The sequence below is a fragment of the Calidris pugnax genome, unplaced genomic scaffold (assembly GCF_001431845.1).
Source record: "Calidris pugnax isolate Ruff unplaced genomic scaffold, ASM143184v1 scaffold196, whole genome shotgun sequence".
In the NCBI taxonomy this organism is placed as follows: Eukaryota; Metazoa; Chordata; class Aves; order Charadriiformes; family Scolopacidae; genus Calidris; species Calidris pugnax.
In genome coordinates, this window is record NW_015091042.1 from 2,563,722 (window position 1) to 2,590,263 (window position 26,542).

General features: G+C 37.8%; 1 protein-coding gene across 3 annotated transcripts in view; it reads right to left on the minus strand.

Moving 5' to 3' along the window:
* The window catches only part of LOC106896398 (chromosome unknown open reading frame, human C10orf11), a 687,938-nt gene that overhangs the window by 481,842 nt on the left and 179,554 nt on the right, over positions 1–26,542 (minus strand). For 2 of the 3 annotated variants that reach the window (XM_014956372.1, XM_014956373.1), the window contains exon 2: positions 23,646–23,692. The exons of the other annotated variant lie outside the window; for it this stretch is intronic. In XM_014956372.1, coding sequence (XP_014811858.1) covers positions 23,646–23,647 — 2 coding nt within the window. In that variant the 5' untranslated portion in view covers positions 23,648–23,692. The remainder of the gene's footprint in view (positions 1–23,645; positions 23,693–26,542) is intronic. 3 annotated transcript variants of the gene reach the window in all.

Here is a 26,542-nt window from a genome sequence, read left to right on the forward strand (position 1 = left end):
ACAGAAGGAAGTATAACAACTGCCACAAAAGTGGTAAAAACGCTTAATATAACTATAGCTTCTGTACTAGATAGCAAACTGCTTTTCATAGGGCTGGGCATCGGTGCACGCTAGTAGCACTGTACATAAAACTATTCCAGTGCTTCCATGGCAAAATAATTTCCAGCTTTTTTTTTTCAATGGCTCCTGACTTGCCTATTCAGAGAAGGCTAAAAAAAGACACTTTTCCAACCAGAACTCAGCTTATCTACTTTAAGTCTTTCAAAGCAAGTTTTGAACAAGAATCCTAGGTTCTGTTTTCATTAATAAAAAAAGAGGTTTTCAAAACAAGAACCCAAGCTCAGTATCTTCTCCACATACGTGCCATAAAACTTTAAGTTTTGCTGGTTTTTTTTTAAAGTAGTGATGGCAAGTTAAAGGCCCTTATCACCTGTGAATATGCGGGTATCTAATAAGAACAAAATTATCAGTAAACAAGATCAAAACATGCATGCTATGCATTTTCCCTTTCAACTGCATTTGTTAACATCCTGACACGCTACTGATTCCAACAGAACACCCACTGAAAATAAAAACCTACGTTTTCCCCCAAAATGTAAAGAAAGTTTATACTGCAAATTATTCAGAACTTTAGCTTATGTTTATTATCATGTTTAAAAATAATTACATAGAGCTTTAAAGTCTAATTCAGTCAAAAAAAAGGTGTCTAACGTTGGAGGGAGGCTGGGAAGAAGTACCTTTTGATGGATTCGGGTTTTATTATTTCCTTTTCATATTACAAAACAGTTAAAAGAAATAATGCATTATACTTAGTAATACCAGCCATTCAACAACCATCTATTTTAACAATATTTCACATCAAATTTATCTGCAGTTCTCCTTCTAATGTTTACTTGGTTTTTCTACCCTTTCATTAAGAAAATAACCTTATTGAGAACATAAGGAGCTCATTATGTTCACCATACAAATACATGTTTGCAATCCTGCAAATGAAATGTATAATCCCAGGGAAGGAAAAAAAAACAAACCACAAAACAACAAAACACCAACCAAAAAAAACCCCACACAAACAAAAAACCCCACAACTTTACAAAGTTGATGCTGCTGCTACAGATACTGTTCCTGGCATAGCTTAAAGGTCTTTGTTTCTGTAAATTCAATTGAGTGTTTCTATTTCTAAGTCTAGCAAGAGGTTCTAATTATTGTTAGAAGTCTAATTAGCATTTAGTATTACATTACAACAACTGCAGCAAAATTGTACCCGTTCTCCAATAAACAGTATTCACAGTGTGCAATCAAGCTGCTGTACGATGCAATGAGAATTAATAGCACTGCACGACAATGGTAAATCCTACAACTCCCGCTGTGTGTGTTTAATAATTTTTCACTCCTTCCAGATTGTTCCCATCAAGCACAATTCCCAAGATCCTAATCAGCTTTCCTCCCCATCAATACTACACAGAGATCTGAGCACTGAAAATTATCTGCAATTTCAAAAAGTGCTTTGTTGCATTATTAGGCCACTGACCTAAGAGGTAATGGGTAAATAGTTTCTGAAAAATGTCCAAAGCACAACATAAATTAAAGCTTATAGTCTTGCCTGCTGTTCTTACCGGAGCTATAACTGCAAACTCTAACAGTTTTTACACAAAATCCTTAACTACAGTATCATTTTTTATGCAAAAGTTAGTACAAAGATGACAAATTTGATATTTAAATAACCTCTTTTACTGTATTTTAGACAAATAATACAAGTTGGAGAGCCATAAGCACATTTTAAATGTGTATATATATATATTATTTATATACACACACACAGAGCGCAATCAGAGAACAACCACCGTGGGTTTGTCTGTGTTGGTGTGTGCAGAAGATGTAACTCACTTCTGGGAAGAGGTGCACACACATAACCAGACACGCAGAAATGGAATCAGGGTTTTGGTTTTCTTTTTTAGCCAAAGAAATATAAATCCTAGCCAGAGTGCTACGTTGTGATGGTCAGGTAAATTCAAAGTTCACCATGTTTCCGTAGAGCTTACAGATTTCATACTCGCATTTCCCTGACAATGAAGATTCACTTATTAGAGAAACAGTAGCATTGGAGGGGTGACTAATTTCTGTAGGAAAAATTCCTGATGCCTCACTGATACATTAGCAAGGTACATCCTCCATATGCCCAGATAAATGGACTCCCTTCCAACGTGAAATTGTAGCTGTGTCAGTGGTGGGGCACAAAGCAGCCAGAAACCTGACTTGTAGGTCCATGTGCTGGTAGCTGCACACCAACAGACATTTTAATATTATGAAAGGAGTTGTAAGTTTGGCAAAGCACTCCCTCTGGCTTTGTCACAGTAATTTGTTTCAGTTAATGGAGTTTCAGCCTTTCCCCATAATCACTATCCCTTATTATGGAAATCTTATCTGTATAATAAACTCATCTTCTCACAAGGGACTTCTCTCTTCCTTTCACAGTTTGTCAGTGCCAGTACCATTTAAGTTTTACCTGGTAGTCAGAAAGTAATTTTATTTTACCTGGTTATCAGGAGATATAAAACACCATGGTATTAATTACCAATTACCACTACACCCTGACAAAACGTGGCATTATTATTTACCTTCAAACAAAAAGAGGATTTGTTCATTAATTCCCGTAACAAAAAATAAGAATATGTGCAGAATTCTTCTGTGGTAATTTGCATCTGTTTCTGATGAGCTGATTATGCACTTGAGGATCACATTTGAAAAAAAAACAACAACAAAAAACCCCCGCATTATTACATATCTGGACACAGTGACAAGCACATGGCAAGGAGGGGAAGGGACAGATTGAGATAGAAAGCCAGAAGCTGGGCATGAGGAAAAAGGGAAGAACAAGTTACAGGATAGCGCCGCTGTGGTCCGAGATGTTTGGTAGCCCTTAGAGAAAAAAAGCAGTATTTCTCACACAAAATCCGTTTTATGCTGGTTGAAAGGGAGACGCATCAAATAGCAACAAGAAATTCCATGGTTTTTAGTTAGGCAGAGCCAAATATGAAAGGTAATGAAGGGCTTAGCATCAAACCCTTTTTCCCCAGTGGGCAGTGTTAATAAATACGGAATCAGTGAACTGTGAAGGCAGTTTCTCCTTCTCAATAGACCTACTTCAGAAATATGGACTTTTCAGCCCAGTCTGTAGAGAACAGGTTTCCTGACCACCTCTGAAACAGCCTACTTTTATAAAATTAATTACGTGTATCCACAAAATAGAACACCTTATTTCCATACTGTAAGTTGAGGCACAAGAGCAGCTCAATCATATAATAGGCGGGGGGAAAAAAGAGGTTCCAAAAATGTATTCCTCATGTGACGTGTGGCACTTGATGACCTTCCGCCTGGCTATCATAGATGTCATACTGTTACTGCAACTACTGCAATTAAAACGGCACAATGAGTTTGTCCGATATAATACAACTGTTGACTTTACTACACGGCTAATGATCATTTGCTGTCCAAGACTTCCCCTCTGCTTTTCCCCTTTCAGGAATTGCACAAATCAAACAAATTTACACCTCACAAAACCAAAAACCACCCAACTAATTTTATTGTTTGCTGTGGGTACGAAAGCTGCAACAGCCAGATGAGAACATCGGTGCAATTTTTATTCTGCACTGACACTTGTCTCCATGGAAGCCGTAATATGCTGTTGCATTGGTGACTTTGAACTCGCTTCTTGGCCGTCACTTTGTTTGACTGTTGATGAGCTCTCCAGGCAGCTTTGTCCATTATATCTTATGGGTTTCTTTTCCCCGAACGTTCAAACCTGCCTGTCATTCGGTGTTAGCTCTTTCCTGTGTATTTTCTTTTTTCTTTTTTGGCCTTTAAGTTGGTGCATCATCCACAGTTTTGAAGTTTTGATATACAAGCAGGGATACCTGATTCATTTCACTTAAAAATATGAACCCAATAGGCTTAATCCAGAATCTCTGGCTCTGAACTGGGTTACCATATGTTGTATTTGATTTGTATTTCTATCAGTATCAACCCAAGCATCCTTATACACACCAGCTATGAACATGATTTATAGCAAGTCATTCAAGGCAAAGCCTATAGCTTCCCTTCACGATTTGACGTTATCAGATTACTTCAGAAGCTGGCAGCAGCTACCATAAGTAACAAGCTGTCACCGTAAATAAATCACTCCCTCAGAAATAACAGTTAAAAATATAGATTAGCATGAACAGAGGTCAGTATTTTAGGCTTGGTTTTTGTTTCCCCTCTCAGCCAAGTCACAAATCAACCTTTTATCTGACCAAAAGGAAAACCAAAAATAAGCACAAAACTTTACATTCATATCCAAGACAGAAATTAAAAACCAAAAATAAAAACAAAAGAAAAAAAGGTAGGCACTCTATCTTTGGTTAACCCAGTTTAACCACAGGAAGATACATTCTTTATTTAGAAACAGCCATAATAAAAAAGCAGTAGCCAACAACTTGAGCAAGGTAAGTTAGGGCTTACCTTACCTGTTTCCAAGTATTCCAAATAGAATCACTACCTGACACTTAATATGTGTTTTGGGAACGACTGGCCAAACACTTCCATTTTCTATACAGACATCGCTGCTCAGACAGCATTCTTCTTCCCAGAGCTGCTGCATCCTGCTAATGTAAATCTACAAAGAGCTACTTGGAAAGCCCATCAACAGAAACACCAACATGCATTGCTGCAAGGACATGAGCTTGCAATGTGGAGTAGACTGAAAACTAGTACATAAACACAACTCGCTTCTCTCCTCCCTGCCCTCCATCCCCCCGCAAGAGGTCTTAATTTACCTGCCTTGTTTTCTTTTCTAAAGAAACATTGTTTAAAATTTAAAGACCTTCAGATCACTGATTTAATATTATAAGGTCTTTATTTACTGCAACCTCATAATAAATTGCATTTTAACTAATCTGAAATTTAAACAACTCATTTACTGCTTAACCCCATAAGTCAAAAAAGGCAAGTGGAGGAAGCCACAAGCTTAGCACCTGGAAGTAGAACTTGTTAGAAAGCCAAAACAGCTTTTGATAGACTATTACACAACGACAGAAATACTTTCTTCTATTTGACATGACCTAAGAAGTTATATTGAGTACTCGCTGATCAATGAGCAGCTCAAACTTTAGAATGAATCAATGGTAACTGGAAAAGCAGGCTAATTTCTCTTATTTCACCAACAAATGAATTCTGAAATAGTGAGACACACTTCTACAGTTTGAAGGAACAGTGACTAAAAACTATTGAATGCAGTTCACCACTACAGGTAACGTCACTTTTCTGAGGATGTTTTTTGTTGTTATGTTTTATGGGGGTTTTTTTTCACAAGAACCGTGCTGATATAACTTGATAAGCTTACCTTTATTTGCTGCATTTCCAGCATTTTAAAGTAGATTTATTTAACAAATAAGTGCCCAAATCAAAATGTAACTTTTCATAGATTTCCAATTCAAATCCAAATAGTTTTAACTATAACAAGAAGATCACGTAGAAGAGAAAAGTTATTTTACATGTCTACACATTTAAAAAAAAGGTTTAATAAACATGAATAACAGACATTCTCCTAGTTAGCATAAAAAAAAAATTAAATAGGAACAGACCTATAAAGACAGGACTTAGCTCCAAAATAGGATGCTTTTATCACTGCTTATGAGAACCTAGTTTATTTCTTAGGAAAAACAAATAAAAATTCTAACGGAGAATAATACAAATTTCAGAACTGTAATTCAAGGCACTTGCTGATTAAATTATCCTAAAACACTTGGGGTCTTACCAGGAGTTGCACTTAGTGGTCTTACCACAATTTTATTCAATAAAGGTCATGTTCAGTTAAACTTATAGTTGTGGTCATCTTCCACTATCAGCAATCCTATGAATGTGGAGATGTCCTCTATCTTTCACGTCAATCACTTTACATCTAACCAACCTATTTATTTTGCTTTTTGCAGTTTGACACTTGAAAAGTTATACGTTCACATTTCATCATTACAGCGGACTCTATGCATTCATCACCAGAAAGAAAATAAGAATCTGAAATTCTAGAAAATAAATTTGTCTAGAAAATAAATTAGAATAGCCTCAGTGTTTTTGATAATGTGACACTATCAGCTAGAAGATGTTAGAAATTTTCTTTTTAAATCTCATTTAATTATACTGCTTTACACTACCCACCTGAGTATCTTTTTTCAAAGTCAATACAGTACAAACATGAAAGCAACTAAGTGTGAAAAGTATATCTCCTACAGTTTACCACTCTTTGATATGTAAATAATCACTGCAATCCTTTTTTATATTTTTTCCTCTACTGTTGTGCTGAAAAAGCATTTTTTGCTATAAAAGAATATACTACATTTATTAGCACATGTACAGATGTATGCACAAAATACTGTGTGTGAACACCGCTGAAGAGAGGAAAAGATGACACGAATATATCACGCCTTCAAACGTAATTGAAACACAACCCCTTTGAAATACATTTAAGGTTGCTTTATGTGTGCCCTGTATGTATATATGGGTAACACAGGAGCACACATGCAAATCTCTGAAAAGTGGGGAAGAGGAGGGGGAAAAAAGCTATAACTAAGGACTAACGTTAACTGAAGGTTTCTAGATACTAGCAGCTGTGAGAGATTAATCCCACGCAGGTCCAGTGTACAGGACCACATGTGGGTGGATGCATTTGGGTGTTGTAGAATTCAACTAGGGGCTCTGTTCTTAAATAAACAGAACGTCTGGGTTTTTTCCAGCTCTCATAAGAGGAACATCAGAATTGAGATAGCTATGTGAATACTAGCAGTGATGCCTGCGCTACAACCCAAGGGCCCAAACCAAATTAAGCAAATTGATTCATTATGCATTCTAGTCTATGACTTTTACTGTGAACTTTAAAAGGTAAAAGTTGTCAATTAGCACACAAGGGAGTACATGTACCTCTGCGGAGAACAAGTAAGGGAAAAAAACAGGAGCAAAGCAGGAAAACGGTTAGTCTTCAAACACTTTGCTACAAAATTTTTAAAAACCCCAGAGTTATTCTGTGTTTCATGATCAAGGAAAAAGTATTTGTGCCGGTACAGACAAGAATGGATCTCTCATGAGATCCTAGTGAATAGCATTGCAAAACACACAACAGCCAGAACATGAATGCTCCGTTCTCCTAATACACAGTCGGTAAATTTCCTTATTGAATCAACAACTTCACTGCAAACACTGTGGGATGTTTGGCAAAGGATGATTAAATTATTTGATTTTGTAATTGTAATCTACTTCTAAAATCTTGTAGCCATCCCCCTCCCCTTTCTTAAACCTGTTATCACCACCACATGCCACCTCCCCTCTCAGCAAGGGTCTTAGTCATGAGAAATGACTCTGTTACCTTGTGCCCATAAGAAATCGTAGGGCCTGGTGTTAGAGCTATCCAGGCATAACAAGTTATTTCCCAGCATGCCCACTGATTAGCTACCTTCCATAACCGTAAAGTCAACAATAATCTACCTACATGCCCTTTCTGCAGGTGGTTGACCTATAAATGTTAAGTAAGTCAGTGGCAGTTCAGCCTAAATTACTTGGAAAGCATTATGCGTAAACATTAATGCTGCAGCATGTCCTTAACTATACAACTGGGACTCTATAGTCTGCAAAATAATGTTACTTGATATGAATTTTTTTTCTTCTGTAAAAGCCTTTTCCCATTATAAAACTATCCAATGCCCCTATTACCTGATGTTCCATTCTTTCCTTCAAGTCTTTCCCAGAAAAATTAAAAGCAACTTCCTCTAGTTGGAGGCCAAATCCTCCTCTTTTAGCAGAGTCCCTCTTCTAGACATCTAGTGACCCAACACATTGGCACAACTGGATATCAAACACACAAGCACTCTGCACACTGAAATTGAAAAAGAGTAGTTACCACAAAGTAGCAGGTAAGTATTTTCCTCTGGGTAAAAAAAATATTTGACTTCATTCACATCATTTTGTTTTAACCAGGGATTCTTACAGAAAAAAAAAAAAATCTACTGGAAGATTACTGTCATTTTTATTTACTTTACTGCATACCAAAACACTTGCTGTTTGTTGGTTAAATCTCTACCACATCACAGACAAAAAATTATTCCCCTTGCAGTCTTTCATCGCAGGGTGGATCCTGCATCAGAGACCCTGTCCTGAATGGCAGGAAAGGTCTTGCTGGAAGCGGACAATTTCTGGGTTCCTCGGTGTTCTCTGCTATGGCCTCAGCTCATACATCTATTCATTTCTTGTGAGTGTGAGAGGAAACTCAGTGGAGGATTAGGCTAGCAATGCAGACAACTTCATTTTACACACAGTCATGGACTACTTTAAGCAAGGAAAAATAACCAATATCACCTGCTCTGGCAGGTGAGTTTTCAGTGAAGGGAGGCTTATCCATCTTCTTAAAGAGAACAAAATTTACTTATATGCTGCCATTAGCAAGTTTTGCTCAACCCATTATTTAGTCAAGGTTGGTGTTTTGTTGTTTGGTTTTTTTCTCTCTCTCACAACTGTTGGATTGCAGTTGGGATCTTGTAATATCAAAGGCTAAAGTTGCCTAAAATACATTTTTAATTTTAAAAATATGTCAATCGCTCTTTCGGAAAATGATCAGAGCTTTATATGGGTTGGTCTTCCTACCAAACCCCACTTTTCTGTGAAAACTTTTCTAATAGAACATATTCTGTAAATTCACCTGACTTCTTCCACTGCCTGAACGCAAGATTTAGGGCTTAGTACTTGAAAAAACCCCAAACCTCACACACCAAGGGAACCACCACTATCAAATAAAACGTTATAATATGTACCATAAAAGCCGTGTAGGAGTAACAGTGGCTGCTATGTTCAAGTGGCAGTATTGAAGAGCACAGAGCCTGTGATTTCATGCAGTACCCTGTGACTGGAATGATAACAATCCACATTCCCTGTGCAGTCACTCAAACCCTTCCCTTTGGGTATTGCGGCACTGAACGCTCTTTGCTATTAACTACAAGCAAGAGGAAAAGAGTGTGTCACCTTCCTGGAAACTCTGAAACACACAATTGGCTGACACTGTTCCAAAATCAAAATCAAAGACTCATCAATTCTTTCAGTAGCTTTCCAGGATTAATTCCTTCATAGAAAATGCTAAAGGGATAGGCATCCAGCAGATTTAGTAAGCAATACGAGACATATGATTTTGGCAGCACTGAGTTCAATGGCTAAACTCATCTACTAGCTTAATTATGAATACTCCTAGAACTCAGTCTGCAGTGACAAATACTGCTGAATTAGTTTCCAGAATTATCTCCAGGTGGTAGAGGTAGATGTATTGCTGTTTTTCACTTTAAGGATGACAAAGGGCAAAAATCAGTTAGTGGACTTGAGTAAATATTTCTCCAGAGCAGCTTGTGCAGACAGTTGGTATTTTACAATAAGGTTAATTTCAGTGATACAAAGTGCCAACACAACCCTTCTATCTCTTCTCAATTTAAACATCAGTAATGTAGTTTTCTGAAGTAACAATTTATTTTTCTAATTCCTCATTTTGCCACAAAAAAAAACCACAAAACAGCTACTTTCACCTAAATCCAGTAAAATATTGAGAATGCCTCAAAGACATTACAATAGCCAGCCTTAAGAAGGCAAATAGGAGATACCAAGAGAGCAACTCAGCATAGAGTTTAACCAAAAGCAGGTTCGTATCAGCTTCTCGGCACAGGTTTTAGGATAGCTCTGCCAAGCCAATTCATTAAATTACACTTTGGGAAAATGGACAAAAATGACTGCATTGCATTGATATCAGTCTCAAAGGTACAGAGTGACCATTTCTCTCACCAGTAAAGCATCCAGATAAGAGTCAGTGTCCCACCACCTCAGACTACAGACTCATCAGGTACATCAATGTCACCTGCATAGCCCACATTTGGGGAATCCTTTCTACTGCAGGACATGGGTGACAAACTCAAAGCATTCTAAAGTACTATCTAACACAAATTTTGATGCACAGGTATTTTCCAGCACTCTTACCTTGAAAGGGATAATCCACTTTTGCAATGATATAAAATTCACATACTAATGACGATCACAAGACACCAGACCTTAAACCGGTCTTCATCCTGACTTCCCTACGTGCTGCACTGCCACATGAGCGTGGATTCCACTTTTTGGTAGTACAGTAGCACTCAGATTGAAATCACCTTCAACGAGAAGTTAGGAAATATTTGACTCAAAATGAAACTGAAATTCCATGCTCAAAAAAAAGCCCTTCTACGTCTGCTCAGAAATTCGGGATGGTAAAGATGCAGAATGGTGCACATAAGGCAGTGCACAACTAAGAGCCACAAGTGCCACTGGATCAAGAGAGAAAAATCACACACATTCTCAAAGTCTAAGATACAACACAGCAGTATTTCCACATTGTTCATTACTGTTTACTTTTTATGGCAAAAATATGCCATGCTATTTTACCTTCATTTGGATTCAACATTATTATTTCAACAGAAGTTAGGACATTGCTGTTCAAGTGTAAAAGAAACAAAAATATTTCTGAAAAAGTACCCTTCAAAAAAATAATCTATCTTGCAACGTCCCTTGTAGGTTTAAAAACCAAAACCAAATAACAAAGCATACACTATTATTACCCAGTACACATTTACTGTATGCCAGAGCTCAAAAACAGTCAAGAAAATGGAAAAGTTACTTTTTTTCCTTTACACAAATTTGTTAATGGGTAACATAATGGTAAGCCATGTTTGCTGGCATTCTGTGAAACATCTACAAATTGCCTCTGCAAAGCATTATAGGTTGTCAGACTAATGTAGTTGAAGATAATTTGGCCTTTCAGTGAATTGAACCTCACAGCACGATTATACTCCAGCACCAAGTAGAGTGTCACAATTATTCTTTCATGCTGAATTACCATATAATGTCATAAGCCTACCTGTCATAAGTCCTGCAGCCGAGCTTGAATTTTTTCTAAATCTATGGTTCATGGCAAAAAAATGAATTTTTTGCTTCTAATGGAAATCTGATTGTTTTTATCAACAATAAATTTCATAGCAAATCAAAGGATATGCTTGGACAAACAATCCGATACTCAAGGTTAAAAAACACACAAATAATAAATTGCTGGTGTGTCATGTTCAATTTTTACTACTGCATTACACTGCAATAACCATAACAGGATCTAAATTGTTGTCAGAACATTAAACAAACCCCCATACTTCACAAAGGCATCCTGCCTGAGTAATTCACACAACGGAAACAACTATCACATTTTCCACTGTCCCACCACCATACCATACATCAGTGCAGTTTATGCATTTGGACAATTTTTTGAATAAATTACTTCCATCCTGGCTGCTGTTGCCACTTCTGTTAAGAGTCATATCAGTTTTAATTGTCCTTTTGTCTATACTGAGCCACTGTTTTTCTGGCTCCTTCCTGCCCTTACATCCTGAGCACCAAAATAAACTATGACCATATCAAATTGCTCAATGCTAGGCAAGTCAGTACTCCAGAAAGAAATAAATAAATCCATGAGCTCACTTGTCATTTCCACTGTTATTAGCTTTCTTCCCTGCGTTCTCCTAAACAAAGTTGGGGGAAGAAGGAGCGGGTGTTTTTAAGGTAACAAACTAGGTCTGACCAAGCCTGAACAACGCATTATGTAAATCCAACACGTAGGGTTGGTTGGATCGATATTACCATGTAAAATGCCAACTTCAAAACCTTTACCTCAGACAAAATATCATTCCTGGCAAATAAGCATCAAAATAAAAAAATTAAAAAATAACACAAACAACAATATTCATCAGAACATAATGAGGTTGACAAGTTAGGCCTCTTTTAATACTCAAAATAAACGCATCCTGCTTTAGTCATTCTTGTCCTAACATGAAGATAGGGTGTTAACTGCATACAAGCATACATGGGCCTAACTTTGTGAAATGAGATGTTGGGATCTGAACAGATCAAAATTGGAAAAAAAGATACATTGAGCTCACTAACACCTTATTTACAAACACCAGTTTCACCTGCAATTGAAAATGGTTCACCATTGACCTTATACTACATAAACTCGACACACTTGTGATAATTAACATGTTTGTAGCTAAACAACTGTATGTTAAGTTCCACTTCCATTAGTTAAAAACGAGCAAAGAAAACAGTATTAATGTTTGGAAGAGAAAGGGCATATATAATTCTTTATCTCAGCAGAGAGACAGAGCAGGAGGAGAGGTAAGGGAGCAGGCACCCTTCCTCCCCCTGCACAGAAACCCTCACACTTGGCCTGTTTATTGCCTGGTTCCCCATCCCACCGAAACACAGCCCAGCGCACAACGGGAGAACGAGAGACAGTAATCAGCACAAATAAGCTGTGTCTATACAATATAGAGTTAATGACTTACCATCACATTTTACATTGCCTTTAATAGCGAACCAAATTGACACAAACTAACCTAAGTCAGATCAGTTTGATCCAAGTCTATTTTCTAAATAAGACCCCCTCGTGATTGCCTGCAGCTTGGCACAGCCGTTCCTACCAGTGACCGTGTACTGGTGTCCTCCAGCCGCAGAGCCAGACCGCTGAGGTATCGCTGGGTAGAGCAGAAAAGACCTTCCTTCCCATCGGATGACAATTCAAAGATACAAGTATTTCTTAGCTCCTATTCTCCCATTTTAAAAATAGAAATAATAAAGCTAACCTCCATCTCCCTTCACCTTCTGAAGTGAAAACGTAATGTAACATATGCCCGAAACATCAATACCAGACTTATTTTTCCGTGTTAACTAAACCTTTACCAGTTGGTGCTATTTATTTATAACCTCCAAAGCAATAATAAACACAGAACTATGATTTACTTCGAGTCTTTCTATTATTAAAACACTTTGTCTTATTGTTTTATTGATTTACAATCTGTCCTACTTACTTTTTTAGCATCTGAAAACAATCAAGGCACAAAGCTGCAAAATGTTTAGACATTAATTGTTAAGAGACAGCATTTTATTCTAGGCTAGGGGTTTGAGTCCTCGACTGCTAAGCATTCTGGTACGGAAATGATTTATGGCCTTGTAGCAATAACGATGCGGCAGAGCCATTAACATATTGGCAGACCCCAGGATGGATTATCGACATTGATTATTTCATGGACCACTGATACCCATTTGTTAAGAGAAGCTCGAAGATGGCCTCTCCCTGACTGAAATCTTTTACGAGCAGACAGCATTTTAAGTATTAGGAACCTGGGATTTGGGCCATTTTTTTTCTTCCCCCTTCAGCTCTCCCCCCCAGTCTACCTCTGTCTCCTCTTAGACTCTAACAAAAAGTGTCAAAAATTAAAGTTCATTCTTCACTATGGTCTTAATTTCTCAACTCATCATAACCATGTCTTCTTTAAAAATTAATGATTGCCAGCATTTAGCCACTGGTTGTTGCTATGAAGATCTATGCAAAAAGCAAGGATCCCTATAGAGTGCGTGATATATGGAATTCTCTTTATTACTACAATAAAACTTACTGACATTTCAATACTTCTGCAAATAGCATTATAGTATCAATCTTCTGAATTAGGTTGAAAATTAAGTTGTAAATTAAAAGAAAGTGTACTTTGGAATACAACATGATATGTCACCTAGAAAAAGACCTTTGTGCATAACAGAGCTGAGCAGAAAAACTGAAAGATAAGCCCAGGTGCCTCTAAAGTGCCTATTTCATCATAAAGGATCTAGGTTATATTTTACAAGAAGAATACAGTCTGAAAGCCCTGATATTTCACCTCAGGAGAACAGATTCTGAATCTCTTTTAAAAAAGATGAATTTGACAGCATCAGCTCATTAGCAGAGATGCCAAAAAGCCTTCGTGAGGGACAGGTGGGATTTCAGGTGGGAGGAGGGCTGGGAGGGTGAGGAGAAAGAGGGAAAGATGAGAAGGGGAAGAAAAGGGCTTTAGTTTAGTATAGGGCCTTAGTGAGAATACCCTTCCTTCTTCATATACACTTCCACCTACTTGAGTTACCAGAAAATAACAAATTATATCAGCTATTACACTTGAGTTGTGCCAGAAGAATAAAAAGTGTTATATTTCAATCAAATTATAATTTATAAATACCCTCACTTACGGACCTATTTGAGACTGTTAATAATGCAGGTTAATGGCTGAAAAATGAATTTCTGTGCCCCCCAAGACAGGTCTTTCAATATTTTCTAAAACAGGAGCTGCTAATGAGGCGATACATCAGGCTGAAATTCAAGCCAATACCAAAAAATGTATTCATGCTCACTGTGCATAAACACTACCCAAAAAAAAGTTGGTTTTCAATAGGAAAAAGCACATACATTAATACTCGAACAAGGAAGATGTTACACAGAGGAACAGCTACCAGAACAAAAACACTCAGGCCTCCAGATCAATCCCATATATTCAGGAACCTTAATGGTAAACAGTTCCATTAGCAACTCCTCCATTTTTAGATTAAAGAGACATGGTGTTTCCTGGACATAACCACACGTCCCTTAGAGCAATCAAGCTAATGAGATTGCAGGATTTCTTTTTTAAAAGTGTACGATTGTGGTATAAAGATATTAGAAGCTAAAATACTCCTATTCACTAAATGGGTTCAGCAGTTAGTCAACTAAGTGTTATAAAATCAAGTCAGTTATTATTTACAGTTTATAATGCCCTTCATACAATGGCCATCTCTGTTATGGACTGTCACAGCCCTGAGAGCTAAGACTGAAAACAGATTTGTCTTTGGTATCTACCACCATCTTCCAAAAACTACTCAAAATATATGGAAAGAAAGATGCTCTTGGTCTTACCACACTTGAGAGCGTTGGAGACACACCTTAAATTGCCAGAAGTATTTTTGATGGTCCAATGTGTAACCAGTTCCCTACAGGGGATAATATACACCGGAATGGCACCAGTACATTCACCACTGTGATTTTATCAGTCAGGGTGAGGAGAAAACTTGTACAACCCGGTAACCGTGCCAGTGTTGGTAAACGACACACAAACCAGGACAGAGACGGTTCCAAGGATGCACTTTCTCTAAATTGGAGTTAATTTCTGAATGAGAGGTAATTTCAACATTTCAGGAATAAAATTCACATATACAATGAATTGCCTGGAAAGAAAAGTAATCCCACAAACACACACAAAAGATTCAGAGGCATAAGCACTTTTGTTTTCAAATGCTTGTGAATCAAGGCCTTCTTTATCTGCCTGTCTTGCCCTGCTATCACATCTCCAGAAGGAAGTAACTGAGAATCCTGAGATCCCTCAAGAATCCCAAACCCCAGCTGGCAGAATCAGGCAGAAGAAAGCACCTTTAAGCAAGGCTCAGTTAGAAAAGCCAGAGTGGTCCCCTTACCTGGAACAGTCCTAAGCACCTTCTACAGGTGTGGGCTCAAGAAATGCTCATTAGGGCAGAGTTAGAGCCAACAGTCCTCAGACAGAAAGGAACTGCACCGGCATCAATTAAGCTGGCAAGCTGACCCTTTCATATTGACACAAGAATACCCAAGTCCAAAAAGTACAAAAATGCCCTAAGTCCAGTGCCAAAAATTTGCAAAAAAAAATTAATTTTCCAATCTTCATATCAAACCAAAATAAGATGTGAATTCCCCTACATATACAGAAACATATCACACTGCTTTACACAAGGACTAATTCTTAAGTACCTCACAATATTGTTTAGTCATGGTATCAGTCTGAAACTGCTGCAATATTCAATGCTATATCAGAGACTATACAGTATTCATCAACATGGACAAACTATTTAGTCATCTTTGACAGTTTACAATTTCTTTATGGACAAGATGACCCCAGAATTTAAAGTCGTCTCTGTTCTACTTTGGAAAACTAATCAGGACCACTCCGCTGGATTTTAAACACAGCACCCAGGAAGAGAGACACAAAATAGAACAAGCCAAGAAAATAAAATGTGTCTCTAATAAGTCAAAGATTTGCACAGCCCACATGCAGACTTCCAATGAGATTTGTTTTATTGTAACAGTATTCTGCTTTCACGGTATTTGACATGGCAAAATAAGATCTCAATGATGAGTCACTGAATCTACAGTTATAATTGCAGATTTGCGGAACCATGTTGAAATCAGTGTCACATTCATGTCTCTAAACCTGATGCAATGACTACTAGTTCTGTTTAGCAACAGATCTATATAAATTTAAATGGACCGTGATTTTCTATAGCGAACCCGCAGACACGCTGCACTTACCATTGTTCTCATCACCTAAAACCATTAAACCCCAACTAGTATTAAAACAGAGCCTCTTTTCTGTTAGTTAACTTCTAAATGACTAATATACACAGAAAAGAAACACCTTTGAGAGAGAAACAGGAGAGAAAGAAAGAAGAAAAGTGACTCAGAGTCATGTTTGTGAGATTTTCACAGCTAATCACACACAAGACTGATTCACTGCTCACCTCGCTCTGTTCACTCATTTTTCATATCATACTTTTCACTGCCCCATCAGCCTGCTCCACCAAGGTCAAATGAAGGAAATGATAGCACACATACCACACTAAGATTTATTATAAACAGATTTGCTTTCTTCTTACGTGGAGGAAATATGTTACTGACATTACTGTTTATAAAAATTAAGGTAAGCAGTAGGGGCTATCAGATTGGAAACATAATAAATGTAAAAATTTCAATAAAAAGGGAGTCATTTGTCTCTACTTATTTACAGTGCCTGAAGATTCTTTTTAAATTAACAAAATGATAAAAATTTCCAACATATAATATGAAAATTATCACTGCTACAGAATTCGAGTAGTAGCATGCCTTTTCTTTTTTTCCCCCCTCCCCTTATACTTTAATTTAAATATCAAACCTGGGGCATAAATTCCACTTCAGCCAAATTAACAAAGCAAAGTCTCCATGAATTAATGTATGTAACAATTATGAATGAACGCACACCCAGAAGACAAGGCCTGAAAGTAACCCATTAACTACAAGGGATGATTTGCAGCATGATAACTAACAAAGCCAAATGATTCGGCCATCAGTACATTCCTCATTAGAAAGCAGAGTGGTATTTCAGTATTTTAAATCAGGAACTAACATGGTGAAGAATTAATGAGTTACCTATGAAATAGCTACGGGTTTGTCAAAAGGGCAGTCAAATATCAAGCCTCTTTCACTGTCCATCAAGAAGCCTATTTTGAAGACGCCCAAAATTCCTGTGTCCTTTAGTGCCTGGCATGGAAAGAGAAGATTCTACAAGACAGTATGGAAAAGAATAAATAAAACTGCCTTTTCATGTTTCCTATAAATGGACCATGGCACATCACTACACTTTTCCAGTAGTATAACAATTTTACTAAAGAAAAGTTTATAAAAATGTACTTAACAGATTTCTATAATGTAAACAAAGAATTTCAGCACTTATTCTGGAAGTGTGTGAAAGATGCCAAAAATTTGCTGCAAACGTCAGATGCATTCTATGCATCCATGTTCAACATAGAAATTACTGACTCTTCAATCTACATTAGAGAGTCATCATGACAAAATCCATCTCAATTAAATAACCCAAATAGACCCTCAAAAATACAGTTACACTGAGAAGGACAGGCCTCAACTCACAATTGCCTATGTAAATGACTGGCAATGCTTTTTATTTACATACTTATCAGAAACGTTATCTAGCAAATAAATTAATGTTCTCATATATCATACCACAGGGGTTGCTCCTGACAAGGCATAAGGTGCTTATATCAGGGCTGCATACAGCTGTATATACAGTAATATTTGACCTCACACACTCCCAAAAGAACTTGCCCAGAACAGTAAGAACCCCAGTGTTTTATTTTATAGTTAGATATATATATAGATATATAGAGATAGATAGATATATGTATGTATGTATGTAAGTCAGGCATCTAAACAGCCAGGACACATGACATGGAATTATAGGTTCTTGATTTTCACTTTCATACTCAATTCAAAAACTTCAGGAAAATGGAAGATTATAAGTGGAGGAATTGCAGGTCGGTATTTTGTGGTTTTCTTCCATAGAACTCCACTTTATATGAGGACAAGATTAAATCCCCTTTCCCAAGGTAACTTTATACAGCATTGCTTCTTTGCAAGAACAGAGGACGCAACAAATCATCTTCTAATGCTAGCCAAATTACTTTTAAAAACAAAATAAATGCAAAATAGATAAACTAAATCAAAATCTATTATGTCCTAAGAAACCACTTACTACTTGCACTTAGAACAGCACCCACATTTGTCATCTTCGGTAATCATACCTTTCCTAACCAAAAAGCTCTGAAAGACAATTATTATCCAGTTTATTCCTCTCTTTCCAGAAAGAAATTTTAAGTATTTTTTATCCCTTATGCAGTGTATATCTCCTTCTTCCATAAGTGTGACCAGAATCTACCTAATTTAAAGAGTCCTCAATGAGAGAGCAGGGTAAAGTAGCAGATGATAGAAATAGCTCACACCAGCAATTCCCGTGCCATCCTGAGAAACTCACAACACATTCAATGTCCATATCCTAAAACCACTGTATGTGACCACAGGTTCCAAAACCAGATCAGCAAATATATCGTGCAACATCAACAATACTAGTTTTTTCCCCACATAACTTCCATGCATATTTCCAAGTCCAAAATAATTTCCTGGAGACGTTTGGAGACTCTATTAAAGGCAAAATCTCCAGTTTAAAGCATGGACACTCTGGAAAACTCATCAGTAAAAACAATATACTATAATTACCTTAATAGCAATTTCTACGTTGACATGCATAAGACTAAACTGACTTTGTTAAAATTCAATTAAATGCACTATATTACTATGTAAATAGCTACTTCCAACATACTATGGAAGCCAACAATTGAGGAACAGTTTCTCTTCATTCTGAGCAATTGCATTTTTCCCCAGTCGAAAGCACATCGGGACACTACATGGGAATGCCTTGTTAGCACGACGCATTCGCTTTCTTCATAATCTGCTGAGGGGAAGGAGGAGGTAACGGCTTGGGCCAAAACACGTTCTTCAAAGCATCTGTGTGAATCTAAAGGAATCCCACTGGAGCCAACACAACCATCCAAGGCTGCCAGCAGAGAATATTTTGCCCACTCGGTCATATCTAAACCTTCATTTTTATTTGCATTCTTTGCTGAAATATTTAAATTTCTAAAACTAAAAACAGTTGATAAAATTTAGACCTACTGATTTGCTCCAGCATGGCAATTCAGATTTTTCTGTTTAATATAAGCAGTGAAATAACAAAAACCACCTTGTGATCCCCTCATGTAAATAAAATTTGGTAGTAGTCTAAAGCTAAAAGTCTGTTTCTCTTAAAACAAACAAACAAAAAAAACCCAACAAAAACCAGACAGTAATACTGTGGTACTGAGAAGCCACATGAGTGAGAAAGCAACTGATTTTTCTTCCTTTAAAAGGAAAACGCACATAATGGGTTTATTATTACCATGCATCTGAATGCAGTATCCAAAGGTGTGCCTCCTAGCAGGAGCACTGTTTGTAAGGGAAATAAATATTTTTATTTACGATAGCAAAAGCAACAATAACTGATTAAAGTAAATTTAGTGGAAACATTAAAATAACGGCTGTGGAAAGAAAATTTATTCTGCTCTAGCATACTGTGTGAACTTATTGAAAATAATCAAGTGCTCAGTTTGAATTAACTGAGTGTGAGTGAATCTCAAGGAAAGGAGAGAGAGATGGCAATAAAAAGCACTAACAGGAATTTGTTAGCTCCTTCTGCTGCTTGGTTTCTTCATATATTTTAAGAAAATCTGCAAAGATGCAAAGAATCCTCCTGTGTTCGGTTAGCAGTAAGTAAATTGCTGTGGGCTCTGAGTGCTGGAATACTTTAGCAGGCAATTCCTCTCTGTCTTTCATTCTGTTTGTCTGTGTTAAATTCCCCCTCTGCCCTCATCCATTCTCACATCCAGTTCCCAGCTTTGTCCATCCATCAATCCACACACTTTGTCAGTGCTGACTTCATCCTGGCTCTCACAATCACATCCAAGCAAGGCTGCTGCCACGAGGGAGCTTTTCGCCTCCCATCTGCGTCTCCCTGATCTGCTGACTGAGGCCCTGACGCTTGTCGTTTTCTATTGCACAGGCAAGCAAAACCACTAATACTGAACCTGATTTCTATCGTGCAGCTTTTCACCTTTCCTATCGGGAGGAATAGAGAAAGAGAGAGAGACAGACAGAGGAGGGGAGGGAGAGAGAGAGAGATGTTTGCTGAATTTTCTAAAACAATTCGTACTCTAGTCAGGTTGAGGCTCAATTCATCTTCAGCTCTACAAAACATCAATAGAAATCACAAGGAGAAAATGTATCACTAATTAAGGGTTGATAAGCTCTACGTCAAGAGCAGTTTAGGAAAAAAAAAAAAACCCACCTCACCAGTTTACACAGATTCTCTGCCAGCTGAAATCCATACAAGCAGTTTCATGGCAACTTTAAGTTAAAATCTCATATAATTTTCTTGCATAAAACATGCTGTCTTAAAAGCAACATTCTGGGAAAATAACACACCAAAACCAGATGTGGCTTTATTCAAAAGGTAATTTACAAAGATTTAAATTTCAACTGGAAAAACATAAAAGATGAATAAGGAAACAAATTGTTACCTAGCAATGAAATCATATTAAATCATTCTTCAGTGTTTTGCCTACTTTCATTTTCTCAGTTCAGAAGTTCAATATTCTAAGCACGCAATAACTCCTTTTAGTATTTTTCTTTTAATTAGTATCTAGATACTTGCTAAAACACGGTGCTGCTTCTTAAAAAAATATAATCAGCTCAGCAGTAGCTACAAATGACAAAGTTCTTCAAACATTCCATTTGTGCACTGCAAAGTAGAAGCTGGATAGAAGGGTATATGTTATCACTAAATCAGCAGTTAAGCAAGTGAAGCATTTTTTGAAATGGAAATTAACTCATTTTCATCATTATCATATACTTGACTCTACCTGTAAAAACAAACTGGAACAAGAATGTTTCTGACAGGTCATTTTAGGAACAGAAATATAAAGCTGGCATGAAATCACTCACTAAGGAACTAAAAACTTCCCTCAAACAACTTCTACGTCCTTGTATAAATCTTTTTGCCTAATTGTGTTTCAGTTTACAAACTGCTCACTCACAACAACTTTGTGAATGCACCATTTAGTTCACTGCTAATGAAATATTTTGATAAGTTTGAATGAAAGATCCTATTAGCATAAACATGTAATTGCTGTGTGAGCTGTACAACACACTCCAAATATTCTGGGAGTTGCTGGGCTAGAAGAGGCTCTGTTTTCAGCCACGATTATGCTACTAACTACTATGCAGCTGATTCCCCACTTCTTAACCATGTAGAATGAAGGGAAAAAAAAAAAAAAAATCTAACAAATCAGGCCTAGGCTTTTTTCCTCTCATCAAACCCCTTCCCTCAGGCATCAAACTGTTCTTTCCTCAAAGACATACTGACACACCCAAGAATCGCATTCTGTCTGCATATATACCACATTCGTTTAATTATATCACATGTATAATTGACTTTTACTTTATTAGTTATTTTTAGATAAAACTTGAGCAGTAGCCAATAAAAGAAAATATATTTAAAAAAAAAAAAAAAAAAAAAAAGACTTGCAGGCGATCTTCACTAATGAAAATAACGACCTTCTCCCAACACACTTGTATTTGTAATCAGGGTCTTCCTGCCCCACAACTTGTATTTCATTTCACTTACTAGGAGAAACAGAACCCCAGAGGAACACCCCACTTTTATTTCCTGAACATCGGTCTCAGATAACGTTTCAGGTATGAAACAGTAGAACTGAAAAGCAGCAGAAGAAAGTCTTCTTTGCTGTGCTACTATACACATCAGACATCTCTAATTAGACAGCAACAAAATTTTATTAATAGGCTGGACATTATGGAATGAGCTTGTTATAAATGGGCCCTGTCAAAGCCTTATTCAGCTACCAAATGAGTATTCTCAGTTCACTGCTCGCATCTGAAGCATCACCGCTGGTGCCGGATAACAAATGATTGCTATTAACCGTATTGTTAGTAATGATGGCTGAAAACAAACAAAAACCCATAAATAACAGTCTACAGAAAAATTAACCCATAAACTTGATAGATATCCAGCTGAGAAATAATAAATGACACTTTGGATCCTGCTGGGAGAAGCTAGTGGTTTTTGTTTTCTTCTCTGTCATTAACACATTTTCTGTGCTAAAAATTAGATTCTGATATATAATTATCAACGCTTCCAGATATTAATTCTGCTATCGCTCCCTCTGTTTCTCTGCTGGTTGGATGTAATGTTATTCACAGATTACTCTGAGAAAACACATCAAACACTTAACAGAGCAGGTCAAAGTGACAAGCAGCTTTTGCTGACAACACCAACCTGCACAGCCTTTTTTACCAGGGACACAAAACAAATTTCTCATATTAATTAACTCTGGTTTCTTTGCAGCTAGAACAAATCTTCGCTATGTAATGTAAGCTAAGCATATTCCCAGCTGTCCTAATGTAGGCTGTATTGAGGAGGAAGAACTGACAATTATTATCCTGCATTTATACAGCGAAATCCACATTTGTTAACATCCTAGAGAAATATGCCTATTTTCACAGCCAATTAAAACAAGTTTCTTCTTACCAGATATAGTATCAGTGGCACAGCTATGCTTTCTCTCTCTCCTTTTGGGGGGGGGGAGCAACCCTTATAAAAAACACTAGCACATCTTCAATGAAGACAAAAAAGCAGCCCCACTTTATTCAACAGAAGAAAATTTAAAAGCAATTATTCACCTGCTTCTTGAACAGAAAAACTTTGCAAGCTTTGCACACAAACACAGCAATGAACATGCCTTTATTAGACATTAATAGATCGCGACTAGAAAACACAGGGTAGGATCACAAAATAATTATGCATTACTACCTTGTAAATGTTTGCGTACATGAGTAATTTGAAGGAGTATTACTGATCAGGGGAAATCATTTGCAGCGCCTCAAGCCCCAGTCAGAAGCAGGTCCCTATTCTGTTGCACACTGTACAGGGCAGGTGAGACGACACCTTTCTTTCCCCCCAACCCTCCCCAAAGACTTTACAGTCTAATTTTGCACCCGTGGACCGAAAGGCTGTTGGCACGACCAAAGCTGCATATGCACGTTACGCTGGCAGGAGCACTTTACATTTTCTGGTTCATGCTCTGTGAAGTTTGCAAGAATTTTTTTAATACCACTCATAAGCCTTTTTTATAACACATTTTTAACTATTTTGACATATATTCCTATTTGACTTGCCGTATTTATAGTGACATTTAAGTTCACTCATTTGAGCAATGACTTTCAGTTCCTCAGAGTTCGATGAATAATATCCTTCAGAGTAGAAAAAACCCCCTTAGGTAAACAAAATTAGAGGACATAAACAGATGTAGATCACAGCTGTAAAGGATGAAGAATGCATAGCACGAAGATGACAATTTTCTGGACAGTATTTCCTCCCCTTCCCCCACCTACAATAAAGTTAAGGAGAAGAATCGGAGCAATGTTTCTGCCAACAAGTTAAGAATTCCCTTAATTGCAATTATTCAAGGGAAATGGCTTGCTCGCTACTCACATGTTCTTTTCCAATTAAACAGGTCTCCATTACGTTCATAACAGCATCTAAGGAAAAATGTTTTGGAAAAGCATTTAAATAAATTAAAAATGACGGTTCGAGGGAGTATTTCCTGCTCTGCATGCCTAGCTTTTAATTTCCACATTGCGTCCCCATGGCCATGTTTTGCTGATGACAGAGTCTGACTGCAAATCCCATACCTGCTATACACTACATTTTCTCAGTATCTGGCACTGTGATATTAAATAACTATAAAACTAGAAAGCCAAAATAACTAAATCACCTGGCAGCCAATTTCTGAGAGTTAAACCACAAACCCGGAAAATGGTGGAGTGTGTTGAAATAATGTAAAGGAAACCCATAAATTCAAACTTTATGTTCTGTAAAGAACAAATATGAAAAAGGCATCAAAATAATGAAAGATTGTTTATGTATTCTGGCATGAAATGGGAATGTGTTATGAGAGAGAGCGCAATGGCAGAGACAGATCGACAGAGCTGACAGTGTGGTATTCATCCTGCATGGTACAGCAGACGTCCTGCTAGTGGCAGTCGACAGCGCAATAAATCAAGGGCTCTCGATGCTGTACCTACAGCTTATTACATCCAAGATGACAAATAAATAATAATCCCTGTCACAGCGGCCCTTTGCTCAAGGATTGAGCCTGAAACCTTTTGCTCATCACTCCTGGTCTTAAGTGAAAATACTAGAACAAGGGAATTGAAGGCCACGGTTTACCGAGCTCATGAAACACAAAGCAAGCTGGCCACAGGAACTAGAACCAAGCAGGAAAGGTCAAGTAGCAAGAGAGGATAAATATTTAAATAAACCCAGCAAAAAGATGGCAACGATTCACAGCTGTGAAACTGCAAGAGCCCTGTAAAAACCCCAAGCCTCTGAAGTCTCGAGTTAAGGCCCACACAGTTGAGATTGGTAGCTTTAACTTTCTGAGCTCCCCTTTTCTGATTACACACATCCATACAACGTATCCCGAGTCCATCACGAAATGTGACACAGGTTTGCTTCTTCAAATTAAACATGGATATTTCATTAATGGATGGTCGAATGTTAGAGTAAACCTATTTTTTTTGGAGTACTCATGGCAAGAGTATACTGTTTACATCCACTTCAGCTCTTTTTTTCTTTATCATTTAAAGTTGCAGTTGTATTTTCAAGCAATACAGACAGCATTGAATTAATCCAATGCCAGTTCTCAGGCTCATTGTCTCCACCTGTATACACTTCAACTAAGATGCGAGCAAGAGATTTAAGAGACAGTTTTTAAAAGAAATAATATACATTTCATTTCATCCTCTACAAAAGCTGGTAAATATTGCAAATACTATACTACAAGGTATATTAGAGCAGCACAAGTTCAACAACACATCACAAAAAAGATGAACTTACACTATCACGTGCTGATTGAGGCATCCTCCTTGAAATTAGTTATATCTTTTCTTTGATCATCACCAACTTTTTCATACTTTTCCAGCAACATTCCTATTTCACGGACAGTAAACAGAGTTTGTTCATGTCTGATTTGTGCAGTGCCCATCCATTCCTTGCTATCTTTCTCAGAACACCAATCTTAGGCATTTTTTGTCCTCTTTTTAACTTTAACAATTATCATAGAATCATAGAATAATCTGGGTCAGAAGGGACCTTCAAGGTCATCTAGTCTGACCCCCCTGCAGTCAGCAGGGACACCCCCAACTAGACCAGGTTGCCCAGGGCCATATCGAGCCTCACCTTGAATATCTCCAGGGATGGGGCCTCAACCACCTCCCTGGGCAACCTGTTCCAGTGCTCCACCACCCTCACAGTAAAAAACTTTCTCCTAATGTCTAATCTAAATCTGCTTTTCTCCAGTTTAAAGCCATTACCCCTTGTTCTGTCATTGACAGCCTTTGTAAACAGGTTCTCCCCAGCCTTCCTGTAGCCCCCCTCAGGTACTGGAAGGCCGCTATTAGGTCTCCCCGGAGCCTCCTCTTCTCCAGGCTGAATAACCCCAGCTCCCTCAGCCTGTCCTCGTAGCAGAGGTGCTCCAACCCCCTGATCATCTTTGTGGTCCTCCTCTGGACCCTCAGGTCCATATCCTTCCTATATTGAGGGCTCCAGACCTGCACACAGTACTCCAGGTGAGGTCTCACCAGAGCAAAGTGGCAGAATCACCTCTCTGGATCTGCTGGCAACACTTCTATTGATTCACCTCAGGATGTGATTGCCCTTCCGGGCTGCAACTGCACACGGCCTGCTCATGCTCACCACAGCGCTTGGTGTCGTCTGCAAACTTGCTGATGGTGCACTCCGTCCCTATGTCTATATCGTTGATAAAAATGTTGAACAGTACTGGTCCCAGCACAGACCCCTGAGGGACACCACTTGTCACTGCTCTCCATCTGGACTTAAAGCCATTGAGTACCACCCTCTGGATGTGACCATCCAGCCAATTCCTTATCCACTGAGCAGTCCACCCATCGAATTCATATCTCTCCAATATGGCGAGCAGGATGTCCTGGGGGACCGTGTCAAAGGCCTTTACGTTACCAACTGGAAAATGTTTGAGCCATACTTGGACTTAAAATATTCTACCCATCAAGAACTTAATATTATGACAACATTTTTAAAATCCCAATTTATAACCTATCCACAAACTGCATACATACGTATGAACAAAAATACTTGGTTAGAAGGATTTGTATTTCCACTGCTGTTCGCTGAGGCAGGGACAATACTTCTTCCTGGTGCTAAAGAGTAATGGTTGTCATCATACAAAGCACAAGACAATTATTGTGGAAGCTGGAGAGCCCCAGAATTGTTTTAAGAAAATAATAAAACACTATGCACGTTTGGTGCATACAGGTACACATAAATGACAAATTATTTTAGGATTTAAT